Below are 17,442 nucleotides of genomic sequence, written 5' to 3' on the forward strand. Positions count from 1 at the left end.
TAGAGCAAGAGCTATTCGTTTATCCATGTATAAATTGAAGGTAAATGAAGGTATTATTGATTTTGTTCTTATATTGGATCATTCTATTAAATTACTATTTAAATATAAATTTTTAATTGCAATTCTGGTTGCGTATTCAATTTATGCAATTAATAAGTGAGACAAGACAGACAAACAATGAACTATCCAATTAGTAAATGAGAGGGTGCATTGTCTCATGCATCACTATATTGTGAAGTCTTGTTCATTATGTGGGCCTGGGCCTGGGCCAGGAGTAATATAGTAGGTGAACTTGTTTCTCTTGACCTCTATTGGTTCCTGAGAACTGAGCCACTGCTCGTGATTTAACAAGAAAATTAAAAAGAAATATTGATGCGGCAATCAGTTGAAGAATGTAGTTTCTATATTTTAACTCTTAATTCTTACGGGACTATTGTCGTCTCGTGATTGGGCTCTTTAGTTCAATTGGGCCAGACAATTTAATTAGCAAAAGCAAATTGTGAAAAAACTTGCAATACAAATAGGCAAATCTCAAATACTAGTTTTTCAACTGCACTTCAGCCATCTTGTTTATCATATAGTCTTTTACTATAGAAATTAAGATAGTGGAAGTGTGATTACAAAATAATGGAGTGCAATTAACGTTTCGTTACAGATAATTGAAACAAATTTTCAAGAATGAAAAATTTGTTAAAATTGTTAGACGGCAGAAAATGCATAACCTAGTTGGAAAACGTACCAAACTTTCTTGAGATGCACTACTAGTTTCTTGAGAAGTACCATTTTGTTTGGATAAGAGTTTATTTGGATGATTTATTTGAGATATTTACTGTAGCACTTTTTGTGATGTGATGTATGTGAGATAAAAAGGTGATTGGGATTTGTGAGGCAAATTTTTTTTTTTTTTCCAAATTCTCTTTGTCCAAACAAATTGTTAAAAAAAATAGTTTTGTGCATTCAAATAGAATGATTTGTACATTGGCCAAAAGTTTTCTCAAGCAAATTATGTGGCCCTTGATTAAGGATGGCAATTGAAACGGGTGCCTGTAGGGGGTAGGGTGGGGTGGGGGGAATTTTTTCCCCTCATTAAGAAACGGGGCAGTGGAGTATACTCCCGCCCTGCCACCCGTTAAATATACATATATGTATATATATAATAGTTAGTTTAATTAATTACAAATTTATAATAATATTATTATTAGTTATAAGTATTATTAATGCATATTAGTATACGTAATATAATTGATATTATCAATTATACTAATACTTATACATGTTTACTAATAAAAATTATTAATTAGTTATATTAAATTTACTAATACATTTATACTAAATTCCTAATTACATTTAATACAATAGCACTTTTTTCCTCAAAATAATCAATAATCACTTAGTGATTGTATTTATTTCAAAAGTGAAAATTTGATTACTTTAGTTGTATTTGTTTTATCATGTTATATTGTATTCAATTAGTTTCTATTTGATTATTTTTATGGATTTTAATTATGAAATTACAATAGATAATGATTTGATAATGTGTTAGTATTTTAGTACTTAATTATTTGCTAAAATTTAACTACAGTCAAATTATATGACAAGGCAGGGGGGAGTAGTCGCAGTGGGGCCGCCCACGTTGCCATTCCTACCCTTGATGAGGGATTCTTAAATGCTTGCTTTTCAGATATGCGAGAGGCCAAAATTGAAACTTAGCATCCAATAAAACAAAAAAAAAAAAAAGAAATTGAAAATTGGCACAGCGGAATCTCGAGGTATATGTTTTTCTCCACCAACTAATAAGGGGTTTCATCTGCTTGCACATATAATCAATGCAAACATCGTGTTGGGTAAAAATTCATAAGGTTTCACTTGGCAAAATGATTATGATATAATTACCAGAACATTTGAAACTTGGCGTTGCTACACACACACACACACACACACACACACTCTCTCTCTCTCTCTCTCTGTGGTAAAAATTAGAATTTTCTACTATTACCCAAGATAATATAAAGACTTTATCTTAATTTGGGCCCTAAACATAAAAGTGGGACGCCTCAATCTCCCAAGTATAAAATCTATACCACTTAAATAAAATAATTCCATTTTAGTCCATAAAATATAAAATCTATCCTACTTTAAACACTAAAATATATATAAAATTTTATATTTCAGGGACTACAAGGAATAGGTTACATTGAAGTGAGAAGGATATTATAATTTAGGAACTAAAGTGTCATACTTCAAAATTTGGGGATCAAAATGAAAATTTAGAATATTTAAAAGGTGCAACATATAATTAACCCTAATGCAAAACCAATGCTTATACTAGGGCTGACCAGGGCTACCCGTCTTTTAACTGTGACAATTAAATCATCTTTGTAGCATTTTCTATGTCAGTAAAGAATATATCCTCGGATGGAAAACATGAATATGACAAGTATCGTGACGTCCCAAAATCTTTCACTTTAATGTGCATTCATTAACATTCTTTCACGTGGAAGTGGGACAGAACAGTTATCAGAATAATCGTTCCTTAGTAGTTAATGGTCAAAATTGACTAAAAGGAAAATGTAACATTCAAATCACTATATGTACATTATTTTTAACGTTATGTGTAAGATCGATGAAAATTTATTCTATAATAATTTTTTTTATTAAAAGTAAGTTACAACATGAGAATGAGAAAAAGTAAATTATATCTTGTAGAATTGGATAAAAATATGCACAAACGGTTGTGCCCCATTTCCCTTTACGTTACCTTTGATTGATTTTGCCTTGTTTGCAGAGGACATTTGTGAACTTTTGGACGGCAACACATACTTATCTTGTCCCATGATGTACGCAACCTCTGACGTTTCATTTACATTATTCTCCTAAAAGCCCATTTATGTAATTTTGGCGAAATGGAGAAGAAAAGTAGAAAAAATATGGGATAATTACATTTACTTCCCTTGAGGTTTGACCAAATAACGAATCGATCCCTGAGATTTGACCAAATAACAAATTACTCTCCCATGCTAAGTTTGTCAGTTATATGGAATGGAAATAGCCAAAAGTCTAAACAACCCTTATTGATTTTCATCAAATTTTAAAGACATAAAAATAGAAAGGGAAAATCGTCCAAAACGTCCCTCACATTTTGTAAAATAACTTTTTTCGTCCCTCACTTTTAAAAGTGTAATTTTATGTCCCTTACATATTCACATTGGTCAAATTTAGTCCCTAACTAGGTTTCCGATCATTTTTTGGCCGGAATCCATCACGTGCAAGGCACGTGATCATTTTTTAAGGGTAAATTTGTCAAATTATATTTTACATAATCTAATCTATAGCCCTCCACATTTTATAAAACAAATTTTTTCGTCCCTCACATTTTATAAAATGATTTTTTCATCCCTCACATTTCACAAAATAAATTTCTCCATCCCTCACATTTCAAAAAATGAATATTTCCATCCCTCACTAATTATGTGTGTGAGGAAAACTCTAAAAAAAATATGTATGTGTGTGAATACATTTTGTTTAAACACATGTATATGTCTATTTGATTTTGCTTAATAATACGAATAGCATAAATATATGTATGTGTCTATTTGATTTCACTTAACAATACGAATACCATATATTATACGTGATCATTTGATTTCATCTGGTATTAGCTAGTAAAAAATCTTGCATTTATTGTCAAGTTGGCCAATAAAGCTATTTTCGGTCAAAATACAATAAGAATATGCAAATTAAGGTTCTATTGGTAAATATTAGTCATAATCATACAAAAAGAGAAGATAGCCCACAAGTTGGGCCCAATTACATACATGTGTTTATGCTATTATTATTAAGCAAAATCAAATAGACATATACATGTGTTTAAAAAAAATGTATTCACACACATAATTAGTGAGAAATGAAAATTTCATTTTTTGAAATGTAAGGGATGGAGAAATTCATTTTGTGAAATGTGAGGGATGAAAAAAATTATTTTATAAAATGTGAGGAACGAAAAAATTTATTTTATAAAATGTGGAGGACTATAAATCAGATTATGTAAAATATAATTTGACAAATTTACCCTTCAAAAATGATCACGTGCCTTGCACATGATGGATTCCGGCCAAAAAATGATCGGAAACCTAGTTAGGGACTAAATTTGACCGATGTGAATATGTAAGGGACATAAAATTACACTTTTAAAAGTGAGGGACGAAAAAAGTTATTTTACAAAATGTGAGGGACGTTTTGGACGATTTTCCCAAATAGAAATAAGTACTTACCATTTTAGCCTTTAAGCGGGAAACAATACAGACAGCGACTTTATCATTTCCACCCCCACAATCCCAACGTCAGATTATCATACTGCACTCTCACTCTTCTTGAACTCTCTTTCCATGAAATCCTATCTTTCTATGGTTGCTTAATCCTTAAATCACTAAGATAAAACCAAGCCCCTCAAGTTTCTGATCTACGATAGAACTGGCTGGATAGGCGGCTTGCTGGGAGAGCTTCAGAAAGCTATGCGAAGCTCAAGGGATCAATTACACATAGGGGTGGCAATCGGGTCGAATTTGGGTTGGCGGGTCGGTTGAGATCCGGGTATAACAGAAAACCCGTTGACCCGAACCTGACCCGCCAACCCAAAACGGGTCAGGGTACCTGACACGAACCCAAAAATTTCGGATTGGCAGGTCGATCCGATTTGACTCGAAAGTTAATTTTAATTTATTAATTTATCACTGTAATTTCTAATAAAATCAATTTTTCACAAAACTAATTACATAATCAAGTAATAAAAATTTAAATAAATATTTTCAAACCAAATCTAAAATAAATTAAACATGGTAAAAGTGTTTTATCCCAAATCAAATATAAAATAAATTAAAACAGTATAAAAGTAAAAAAAATAATATAATATATTATTTATCCAAATATAATAATTTCAACTTCACACAAATTAAATAAGTTCATTTAAGATTAAGTAATTAATGCCTTTGAAAAAAAGAATAATTTAATTTAGTTAGATAAAATAATTTTTATGTTTATTAAATTATTTTTAATTCGTAAACGGGTCATATCAGGTCACCCACGAGTTGACCCGAAATCGATCTGTTTTCTTTTCGGATTCACCGGGTTTGACCCGATTCTGACCCGAACCCCCGAAATCTCAATCCAAACCCATTAATTTTGTGTTAGATTCGTGTCATGTTTTCAGGTCTCGTCGAAAATTGTCACCCCTAATTACACATATGGGTCAGGTCGGCTCGAGAGCTGGGAATCATTTGAATCAGATATTGCTAGTGTTAACCCGACCCATGTCTTCAATGCCGCCGGCGTCACGGGTCGTCCCAACGTCGACTGGTGCGAGTCCCACAAAATTGAGATGATCCGGACCAACGTTGTCAGCACGCTGACGTTGGTTGACGTGTGCAGGGAGAAAGGTTTGATCTTAATTAATTATGCTTCCGGGTGCATTTTTGAGTATGATGCGGGTCATCCACTCGGGTCGGGTGTTGGATTCAAGGAGGAGGATACTCCCAACTTTATTGGATCTTTCTATTCCAAGACCAAAGCCATGGTGGGTTCTCTTTCCTTTTATCTTTTCATTCATTTTTGGTTTCCTATATGAAATTCTAATAATTTATGTTTTAATTTTTTTATTTTTGGAAATTGTGATTAACTGAGCTCAAGTTGTTATTTGGGTGTTTTTTTTTCTTAATATGGGATATTATTAATCTGTATCATTAGATAGTGGGCAGGCTGAATGGTTGTTAAGAACAGCATGCAACTAGAGTCAATGAGAAAGAATTGCGAATTGCGAATTTGTGAAGGTGGTTCCGGAAACTAACAATTTCTGCTGCAACCGAAAATTTTGAGTTTGCTTTGTCATTTGAAGTTCTAACATATCCAAAACACAACAATATGGCAGTCTGTTTTAAGCCAAACGTTTTGAATTGTCAAAATGAGACAATGATGGTTAGTAATCAATTTTTGCTTGTTATAGACGTCCTGATCTCGTTTGCAGTGGTTACTGGGCTGTCTGAACTTCTGTGTAGACACCATAATTGAAGCTATTTGACCACAATCCCATCTCATGCTCTCAAATCTCAAATTTTCAATAATTGAGCTATTGCTTGACTCTAGGCACAATTATATGTTGAAATCAATGTTTTCAGAATCGGATCGATCGATTGGACCGCGGATCAGACATGTCACCGGTCCGATCTAGTGTTAAAACCGAAAGTTTATGGAAAACTGTTGAAAATCGAACAAACCGTTCGAACCGTAAACCGACGGTTTTTCTAATTCTTCAACAAAATGTCGAGAATAGCATAGCTCCGATTCGAACTTGAGTCTCCAAGTTTACATATGACACTCTTACCGCTAAACCATAGTTGAGTTTGTTCTACTTCACTAAAAAATATATTAAAACATCAAGTACAGTGCATCAATGCAGGTGAACTTTTCTAAATTTCTTTCCATCACTTTCTTTCTCGGCTTCATCAGGCGGCGCTCTCTCGTTCTTCTCCTGATTTTTTTTCCAATTTTTTCTTCTTAACCATTTTAAACCCAAATATCCACAACAAGATTTTCTCAAGTCTTCACCATTATTATCAGGTTATCATTTTTAGCAGATTGTAAACAAGTTGGAAATTTCAACTTTTCTTGTTTTCCATCATCTTGGTAAGTTTAATTTTTCTCTTTTCAAGTTTTTTTCTATATTATTATCTTTAGTTGATTTTTTTGCATTTTCTTCTTTTCCCCCCCAATTTTCATTTGTTTCCCTAATTTTTTAAATTTTTATTTGATTAATTAAGGATGAAATTTTTGCAAAAGTAGCTCACCTCTGTGTAGGAATTGGGTAGGACTTACAAATAATAACATTGGGCTGGTCAAAATATGGTAGTTGGCACATAATCGAAGCTATTGATCATTGAATTTAAAATAATTAATGGTATAGGATCATTGAATTTAATATAACATGTTAATTAGTGATGTTTAGTAACAATTAATTTTTAATGCATTTAGCTGTATATTTGTTTTTCAAATTTTTTTAGTTTGAGCAATTAGATTTATATTTTTATAATAAAATTTTAACTTTTTCAAGTTAAGTTGATGAAATTGTGAAGGTGGTGTTGTTGTTGCTTGTCATGCCACTGATGGAAGTTTGTTATTCAAATGGTTTGTCTTGATCGAACTCTTTTATGGATTTTTTTAAGGATTGTAAAAGAATTTTAATATTTATTTTATTTATTTTTTTTGTGTATCTATTTATGTTTATAATGAATTTATGAAAACTTGTGGTGAATTGTGATATTTTAATTATATTTACCATTCCATGTTTTATGTATAACTTTTAGGAAATTTATTATTATCTCAACTTAAATTTAGTCATGTTGGTGAATGCATTTTAGAAACTTAAGTTATCAATAACCATATTAAATTATACATTAGTTGTCAAGTTCAAGTGTAGAATGAAACCTACTTAGTACTTAATACTTAAAAAAAAAAAAAACAGTGAACCTGTGAACCGGCCGGTCCGGGTTTAAAAACATTGGTTGAAATAGAGAAAATTGCACCAATCATCGCGGATGTGAAATAGGTTAAAATAAAAAAAAAAAGAAATAAGCTAATAAAAAATTGTGATTCTTTCTAATCAGTAAGCATTTTCACACTAATGAATCTTCAAAATATTTTGCATAAATGGATAGATTGAAAAAATGTACAAATTTAGACATTTAAATTAAATTAATAGATAACTATTAGATAATATCAATCAAATCTAATAAAGAAGAACATAATTCAAAAATCTAAGGAATGGTACATGGATTGTTATCAGGTATTAATAAGTTTCTAGAATAACTCAACTAGGTATCTTTGGATAGGAGATTATTTGGAATAATATTTTGAAAATGAATATTGTAGCACTTTTTGTGATATGTTTTATGTGAGATAAAAAAAAGTAGTTGGAAAAATGTGTTTAACTGTTTATGATGCAATAAAATAATTTTATTCAAACAACAACCTATCCGAACAAGTTTTTTCAGAAAAAATAAAGAAAAGAAAAACCCAAGCTCCATAAGTTAAGAGCCTGATTCATAATCAAGCTAACTTAAATTGATAAAAATTGATACAAGCAAAAAAAAAAGGATATCAAAAGATTTTAGCTTTGTATTGTTTTTATTTTTATTTTTTTATAGCTATTTCTTTTATAGCTTTGCTAATGTTAAGATAAAAACTTAATTAAACTCAAGAACAAAAGAAGAAATCAAATCCAACTCGACAACAATAATGTTCAAATAAACCCTTATTGCACTAAATAAAATAAGAATAATAACATTTGACAAATCAATCTCACAATAACTAGCCCAACTTGGTTTGGTTAGTTAAGAACAATTTTATAAAGTATTTTAAAAGGTTATATGTAATTATTAGTAAGTGTAAATGCATGTCATATTTGTAAAAAGTAAATTTTAAATTTAAATTTAGATTATGTGATATACATGTGAATCTATTTATGAGATAAAATTTCATTGACAGTGCATAAAAATTAATTCGTTACTATATACTGCTCTAATATTGCTTGTGACTCACAAGTTGTGAGTACTCTTTCCATCTGTATGATATGTCCCGTTTGTAAATGATCTCTTTACATCTTCTTTATTGTATTAATCATACAAATTATAACTCGGCTTGTAATTACTTGTAAAAAAAATATAATTTGTTGGTTATTTATCAGTAAAATATTATTATTTTTTGTTAAAGGAGACTCCAAGCGAAGAGTCAGAACCAAAAATCTAAAGGTGGAAAGGGTGCGAGAAGAGACGAAAATTTTTAAAAAAAAAGAAAGAAAGAAAGAAAGAAACGGTTGGCAAGTGATATAAAAGGCTTTTAAGGTAGCTTATCAGAAAAATCAATCCAAAAATGACAAAAGCAACGGAATACGCATCCCAGCTGAAGTTTTTAAAGGTCAAGTTATATTACGAGAAATCACTGCATCAAAATCCAGTCAGTGAGGGGATACCAGGAACTAGTTAGCATTTGGCAACCAATCTGCATATCACCGTGACTACAAAATAAAGTTCGTCTTCACAATTAGTAAAATACAGAATGCGTAGTTGTGACATGGTCCAAGCACTAGAAACTAGAAGGTCCCATACTAAGAGGTAATGCAGATTCTGATCAAAATGAAAACCCATCAAGTGGTGCAAATTTAGCTAGAATCTCAGCCTCTTGCTCAGCTGATCTCTTCTTTCTAAGCTCCCATTCTTGCTTTTCAGAATTGGCTGCCCGAACATCGTGGACAATCTTTTGGAGACACTCCATGACTTTTTTTTGACTGGAGGAGTATTGAACGATCTTTTTGTTGGTCAGCTTTAGATCTTGAGTGATATCTGCCCGACGTGATTGCAAAGCAGCAATTTGTTCATCAATTTCCATTTGAGCTGACAAGGCAGATGCTTCGTCAGCCTGACAAATTTCTAGTTGCTGCTTTGTTACGATGTATTCATTCCTGAGTGAAGCAACATTAGCCATCTTGGAATCAAGGTCAGCAAAGAACTTTTCAGCTTGTCCTGATAACTTCTTAGCATCTAGGAAGCTGTTGCTGGCCATTGGAATTTCTTCAATCAACTTTAGCATGGAAATTTCTCTAGGACTCACTGTTGGACCATTTTTGAGCTGAGATGCCAGGGCAATAAGTTCGGTAAGCTTGTTGGAGTCAGCTAAGCTGGCAAAACCCATGGCAAGAAGAGAAGAAAGTTTTGATCGGATTTGAGTCATGCCTTCTTTGTGCGAAGAAGCAGCAGGGTTAGAAATTTCAGCTCTAGTGATAGGCACAGAGAGGATTTCATCAAGGGAATTCAGGAAATGATCATAGTCCTCGGGAATCAATCCAGGCTGAGATTCATCAAGGGATTTCAAACCCTGTTGTTTGAGGTCAATCGCATAGTGGCATGCACTATCATGTGGAGACACACTAGCACGACTTTCAGAGACTCGGCTACGTCCTGAAATCTTGGTTGTTGGACCACTTGCAAGTGTTTGTTCTTCTACTGCAGGCACATCTACCATGACCTCTTTACCGCAATGAACTGCAGCTTCTTGTTTTTTATTAGAGACTTCAACACCTTTTACCAATTTACCCGCTTCTTTTTTCGAAGAGCTTGATTGGGGACTAGGACTGCATTTGCCTGCAAGAAAGAAAGATTATCCTGACAAGTCCATAAGCAAAACATCTTGCAGGAAGAAAGGGAATTTTAACTTTGTTGCAGAAAAGGACTTTGAGCAATAACTTGTACAACTTACAGAATTCCCGTAGATAGCTAATGAAGGTCACAAACCCGCAACACAAAGGTGTTACTACTGTTATGATGGCAGACAAATGTTTTATGAATTGCTTATAAATTTCCCTTGGTTCTGATGCTAATTTGACTTGCAGGGTTCAGAGATCATGGTGAAATAAAGTCTGATAGAATGAGGAATTGGATGGGTACATCATGATACAATCAATCAATTCCATACGTCTAACAAGGTGAAGTGCCGACATTTTTTGAAAGAGTGCTCACGCAGTCGTATATTTTCAAGAAGAATTTGGCAGAAGATAGGAGGTCCGAATCATGTATAAGTTTAAGCAGATATCCTTGAGGAGAAATGGGTACATAGTTTTGCATAGACAAGAAAAGGGTTTGAAGAGCAAAAGTCTAATAAATTAGACGACAGCAAATCAATTCAACTAAAGCAAACCTTTTAAGGTAGAAAGCATGTGCCGATCAGCTATGTTCAAAGGAAAGAAGTACAATGTTTAACAGAGCGTGATCATACAACCAAATGGAACAGAAGAAGAGGCCTCTAACAACAATGTAATAGTGTACAAAGATTTCAGGTTTCAGAAGCCAATTGATGTCTACTGAGACTATAATGAAATATACCCAACTTGTAACTTAAGAAAGACATAGAACCACCATCTTTTGGTAATGAACTGCTACAGATTAACCACAATAGGACCAAAACATACTACGTATAGTGGTTCAGAGCTAATAAAACCAAAGTCCAAGAAACTTTTATATACTCATCATCAACTGTCCTCAATCCATGAAGATTATATTGGAAAAAAATAAGAAACATAGAATGCAGTCCACAAAGCAATGTCAACACACAACGTTCAAAAAATCTCTGCACATTAACAATGGCAAATTGCTTACTTAGTTTTGAAGAATGAGCTTCTGCTGGAACATGCCAAGTGAATGATGCAAAAAATGCTTCACTGTCAGCTTCAGGGAATTGTGATTTAAGATAATGTAAAACAGATGTCTTGCTCTGGAATAGTAATTTTCTAGTAGGCTTGTCTTGGAGGTGCTGAGGAGCATACAAGAAATGATGAGAGTAGAATCCTTCAACACTAACTCTGCTTCCAACTCTCCAACCCCAGATATCACCAACATTTGGCCAATCAACTGGAGCATATGGCAAACCTTTGCCTGACGCTCTAGGTGGAACTGGACAAGCAAGAACTTCTGATTTTCTTTTCAAGGGTCTGCAGTCATGGCCTGCCTTGGAAACATCAGTCTTCATGTTTCCTCACCTTGCAAAAATCGAGCTCAATGGAATACGTCTAGAATTAATAACGGGATAGAATTAAGAAAAGTAAGCAGGTAGAAAAACGACTAGATCTTATTCCACATCTATTCTAGCTAATAAAAGTTCAACAAGTCTCCATTTGGCTGCAATTGCGATTTTCAAGCTCTTGCATTAGAATACGTCATGTTCCGTAGCACAATGTTTTTTCCAATGGATTCATGAGCTCAACTATGAGTCAGTCATGTTAATTGATTGATAGTTATGACTTGTAAATCAAATATTTTACGGGAAAAAACACATGAATTTAATGCCAAATATCCACATTTCTTGCATAAGTTTCAAATTCTAACTGAATTAAAAAATTTAGCTAACAAGCCTACTGTAGAGCATAACCGAAAAGCTAAACATTCTGTCCTAAACCAAGTGATACTTGTACGCTATACTATACCATACATCCCACAACCAATAATACTCAAATGGACAAAGATTCCGATAAGCATGCAACTACCTACATGTATTAGGAGCCACTGGAATACAAAGATTATACTGATCACCGAGTGACACTAGCACGCCTTTGTACAAAGCAGAGTCCCTACAACAAAGATGGTGCAAAAACTAAACACTTCAGTCAAAGTGGATGCAAAAAGGGGCTTCTTACAACATATTTGCAGAATGAGAAGTGAAAACTCCAGATCCGATCATCTTTGGTTGCTGAAGTAGCAAACCAAATGGATCGACTTAAGCATGAAAAAAAAAAACCCAACAAAAAAGTAACTAGAAAAGAAGCTAAAACAGAGATGAGAATGTTGAGATGAAAAATATTACCCCAAATACAACTGATTTTTTCATTAACAACATGCATCTATCTATAATTTCTTGTAAAACAATCCCACCACTCAAAAGAAACGGTTTGATTATGTCTCTCAATCCTCAACCCAAGCAATCCCCCCAAACCATATGTATATCCACATATAAAACCAAAATAAGGGACGTCGTTAAAATGCAAGAATTCTAACAGAAAATCAAGAAAATTGCATTCAATTTAAGAACATTGGCATGTCACACTGATCAAGCGAAGAAATGTGAACAAAGATCAAAATAATACTCACGGCAGAACACCTTCAAGTGAGTGTCTGATCAGAGAGAGAATTGACAAAGATAGGAGAAAATTGATTCAGGTCCAAATGTTAAGGGGTATTTGAAAGTAGCTTCTGATGGTTACTACTTGCTAGTTTGCAACTTACGGGACCTTTAAGCTCAGCTATGCTTTGTTATTGCATGTCAGTGTTGGGCTCACTTCACTTATTTCACAAATTTATTCCCATAATTTTTTGTTGACTGACAACTCTATGTACTATCTCAGTACGGGTAGAGTGTCGAGGGAGTGTTTGGATAGCACAAATATCCCAAATCATAATATTTTACTTACATCATAAATACATTTTTCAATCCACTATTTTACATTCTTAATCAGCTTTTTATCTCAGATACGTCACATCACAAAAAGTGCTACAGTAACTATTCCAAATAATATTTCAAATAATACCCTATCCAACCAAACCAGTTTCAAAAGACAAATCTTGAAAATTAGTTTGTCCAGATATATATTTCAAAAAAGGGACTGTCCGGCAGATCACCTACAAGTGAGTGTATCAGAGAGATAATTGACAAAGATAAGAGAAAATTGGTAAAATGGTTCAGCTCCAAATGGGCTAATTACTTAGAATATTAATAAAAAAGAAAAAAGAAAAATCGGATACTTTATTATTGTGATAGGAGTGTGATATCAATTCATTATCAGCCATGCGCCTGACACCAAAAAAAAAGATGCCAGGCTGCGGGGCTAACAGGGCCGGCAGCCAGTCAAAGAAACAAAAATGGAAAAGGCTCTCAGGAAACGTGTGTTTAGGAGCAGACTCTAGTTGGTGAAAATTTACTCTAGTAGCTAGCTAGCTAGTAGTAGTGGTATCTGGCGTGTGAAGAAATTTACCAGCTAAAACAAGCCATCCATTTTCAGCTAAGCAGCTAATTATCATTTATGATTTATCACTCCCTGACTGCCTTCTTCTGCTTCTGCTTGCTGCCTTCTCAGTTCTGACTTATCCCGTGCAGATACACCAGAGCCTCACAATCATTTTGCTTTGCTACAAAATATAACACAATAAGTATATAGTAGTAGTAATTAATATACTTAGAAATATTACATTATAATTAAGTTCTTAATATATAGCCAGAAGGAAAAAAAAAGAAAGAAAAAGAGAGCACTTAATTAGATAGCCAAAAAGTTCAGTCCGACATGTTAATTCAGATGGATGTTTCAGTTTAATCAAGGTTAGGGGTGAAATTCATGAAGTTTTCTTTGAGTAAACTGATTTCAATCTCCTGCCCACTATTATGCAGTATAAATTAGAACCCACATGAGTCCCATGATTGTCAAAGTTGGTTGTAAAAAGAGGGTAATTTGATCGCATTAATCTTGAATCTATAAGAACCATGAACGGAATAATGAGACATATCATGAAGCTTATCTACCGTACAACCAATTCAATTACTGGTGTGTGTGTGTATATATATCACTTGCAAATTACAAATCAACTTCAAGCTGTCTAGGAAATGAAAAGCCAGCTGGAAAATTTTTCACAAGAATGAATAATGCCGAGAACATGCTGCATGCATGCTTGTTTTTATTGTAGTCATGCCAAGGGGGTGGGGGCACGGGCCCCACTGTCCCTCCTTAAATTCCTATAACAGTTATATAATTTTGACGCCACTGGCCATTTGGTCCAGTGGTCATCACCACATAAGGTGATGCTGGAGGTCAGGGGATCAATCCCTGCCTCCCACAAATTTGCCACAATTTGTGGCGGTCTTAATTGACCTTCATCGATGGAGTCTGTACTCACATCGAACCCCCTCCCCTTCCCCTTAGACTAGGCTAGATTAGGTTATAGGACATCTATCGTTTCGACAAAAAAAAAATAAATATAATTTTGACATAATTGTAAATGTGTCTCCAGAGATTTTTTAGAAAAAATATAAAAGAATAGGTCACAAAATTTATATTATTCACTTTCCTCCTCTGGTCTCCCATTTTTTCCCCAATAGGGCCAAGTACCAATCATATCAGTTTTTCTTTTTGGTCCCCACTCCCCAAGTTCCCTTTCCTCCTCTGGTCCCCATTTTTCCTTCTCAACTGACGACCCCTCTTTCTTCCTCCATTTGTACTTGTTGGTGAATTTTTTTTTTTGCTTAAAAAACATGTCGTCCAAATAAAGTTGCATTTTAGGCCGAAAAAAAAAAACTCACGATTAATTTGAATCTTCCCTAGCTAGCTCAATTTAGACTGCCTTATCTCTTATGGTTGCACCTGCAACAATTAAGGGTGAATTTAGGACACTCTCAAACATGAAACATGAGCATATTTTGTTTCCTTAGAGTGTTTAAACAAAAAAAAAATGAAAAAGTTGCTGTACCTTTTTTACAATTTAATTAGAAATGCAAAAAAAAAAGGGTAAGAAATTGTGTTCAAAGAAACTCAAAAAATTTTTGTTTCGAAATAATCTCTATCCAAGCACATAAATCATCAAAAACCACTTACATTTGATACTTTTGGGTGTGCAACAAATGCATTATTCATTTCTTAACATTACTTTGTTTGATTTGGATTTAGCATGTTGTGAATTGTTATCGTACAGTTTATTTATTAGTTATGAACAAAAAGCTCAAATGCTTTATGAGAAGTAACTTGTCCCCCCATAGGAAACTACTCGGATATGGTACTCCTATGGCCATCATAATTCTCGTCCTACGGTTTTAATTTGGCTTCCGGTTCTCTGATCTCTCCGCTGAGAATGGCCCTAAGTGGAAAAGTAAAAACTACAAGTCCATACTTTTTTATTTTTGTCAATATGATAGACTATTCTACATTAGGAGGAGGCAAAGGACCTGAAAAGATCCAAGAATAATTCAGAGAGAATTGAACTACCACCGGACTAAATGAATACACTACACACCCGTCTGAATTTATTAAGCAAAGCTACTTAACGTGACAATACCATTGCCTCCCATCCCATCAAATTTTAATATTTTGACGGTGACCACCAGCCAAAGACATGTGGTTTCTACAAGTCCATACACATCACTCCTTTTGCGTGTAAATACAAGCAACAAACCCCCAAAAGGTGTTTTGACAAAAAAAAAAAAAAAAAGAAACAAATGATGGAAATTAACTCAAATTAGTTACGTGTCAATTCCGAAACTACATGCTATATTCGATTAAAAAACCGTGCTTTCGCCACAAATATATTGGTTGATACACTACATTTGGAATTTAGTTATGGACAATAGTTTGTGATGAATCTTTCGTATAAAATGGACTTCTAAATATACTTAGATTTGCCATTTGCAATCTAGATTTCTTTTGATTCATCAACTTTCCAACTGAAGCCAATCTCTTTTCACATGTCGCTTAAGATATGACACTGATTGAGTTTACCATCCTAATTCTCGCTCTAGTCAAACTAGGGATATAAGATTTTAGATCACTTCTAAATTTGAATGTGCATTTAGCTAGTAGTGGACTTTATGACGACAACTGATAAAATCTTGAACTACGTAATTTACTCATTTAATAATGAAAGTTTTTGGATTCATACATTAGATTTTCCTAATGAGTGTGCTATAGTTATAGTTTTAACGTGCAAATAACATTTTTTTTTTATTGCATTTAGTTACTTTCCTCATCTAACTTTCTCTCCTCCAATGAGATTTTTCTATTGACAAGCCTTGGGTAGTGCACTTAATGTACATGTAATTTGCCATATAAAATGCACGTACTCAAATATTATTGTGTACAATGTAATTGTATATGCACGTACTCATATAAAATGCACGTACTCAAATATTAAGATTGAATGGATTGTTAGTAATTAATCTAAATTAATGTTATCTCTCAAATTTTATATGCTACGTCTGGAAACAGACGGAAGTCACTTCTACAGCCTGTAGTAGTATCATATTCTTTGATATTGATTGTTGATGTTGAATTACGGAGCTAAATGCTACATCTGAATTACATTGAACGTGTTATTTGTCTTAGAATGTTAATTGCTATGTATCATGTTTCATGGTTGAATTGTGATTGCTATGATCCTTTTGGATGGATGGGTTTACTTGAAACCTCATCGGGCATAAACTAATCACTTTAATTTGTTTTCCTTAACGGGGTTGGAACGTGGAACTTGGGAATAGTGAGTTCGAGAATTGAAATCCTTGCTTTAAATAAATTGCCATCCTTATCTCAGACTTATTGTTTTGAGGATTATATATACATGTATTTTATAATATAATCGAGATACTTCTTGTTTTGGTTGGGAACGTAAGATTGAATGGATTGTTAGTAATTAATCTAAATTAATGTTATCTCTCAAAATTAATATGAGTAAATGAGTTCTGACGCGATTCAGACAGACGACCCACTAAACCCTATTGAACGCCACAGAGGGAGATGCGATCGTTAGAGTGATAGTGACAAGGGTCAAATCTATCCAAACTTTTATACATGAAGAAAAAAAAAAAAAACTGTTCTCATGAAAATACTCTTGATTCCACCAAGTCCGTCTGGCAATTCACACAGACAGCGGTCATCTTTTAATTAATTCATCTGACACAAGGTGCAGCGGTCCGCTGTGAGCCAGCTGATGCTTGTTGTGGTGGACAATGGAGTACCAGGAATTTGTCACTTAGTATTAAGCATGTCAAGAATTGTGCAAACATTCCATCCAAAAAAAAAAAAGAAAAAAAGGAATTGCACGAAACATTAATTACCATTTGTTTTGATACCAGTGACCCAACACTCTCGCTCTTTACTAC

At 33.6% G+C, this 17,442-nt stretch overlaps 1 protein-coding gene across 3 annotated transcripts; it reads right to left on the reverse strand.

Annotated features, from left to right (window-relative positions):
* Positions 1–8,986: 8,986 nt before the first annotated feature.
* On the reverse strand, positions 8,987–12,868 carry LOC140012564 (uncharacterized). 3 transcript variants are annotated; one of them, XM_072060741.1, is made up of 4 exons: positions 12,681–12,868; positions 12,084–12,163; positions 11,196–11,575; positions 8,987–10,184 (listed from the first exon to the last, which is right to left on the reverse strand). In XM_072060741.1, the coding sequence occupies exons 3-4, from the start codon at positions 11,563–11,565 to the stop codon at positions 9,175–9,177; spliced, it is 1,380 nt and encodes a 459-aa protein (XP_071916842.1). In that variant the 5' UTR covers positions 11,566–11,575; positions 12,084–12,163; positions 12,681–12,868; the 3' UTR covers positions 8,987–9,174. The 3 variants fall into 3 exon arrangements, with proteins under 3 accessions (XP_071916842.1, XP_071916840.1, XP_071916841.1); XM_072060739.1 differs by having other exon boundaries at positions 11,196–11,605; XM_072060740.1 differs by having other exon boundaries at positions 11,196–11,605; positions 12,080–12,163.
* Positions 12,869–17,442: the final 4,574 nt, after the last annotated feature.

Source organism: Coffea arabica, chromosome 8e (assembly GCF_036785885.1).
Source record: "Coffea arabica cultivar ET-39 chromosome 8e, Coffea Arabica ET-39 HiFi, whole genome shotgun sequence".
In the NCBI taxonomy this organism is placed as follows: Eukaryota; Viridiplantae; Streptophyta; class Magnoliopsida; order Gentianales; family Rubiaceae; genus Coffea; species Coffea arabica.

Bases quoted from the DNA above. Each gene is read 5' to 3' on its own strand.
- LOC140012564 (XM_072060741.1), bottom strand. From the start codon at position 11,565: ATGAAGACTGATGTTTCCAAGGCAGGCCATGACTGCAGACCCTTGAAA. The intron at 10,185-11,195 runs GTAAGCAATTTG...TCTTTCTTGCAG, and splicing joins AGCTCATTCTTCAAAACTAA to GCAAATGCAGTCCTAGTCCC.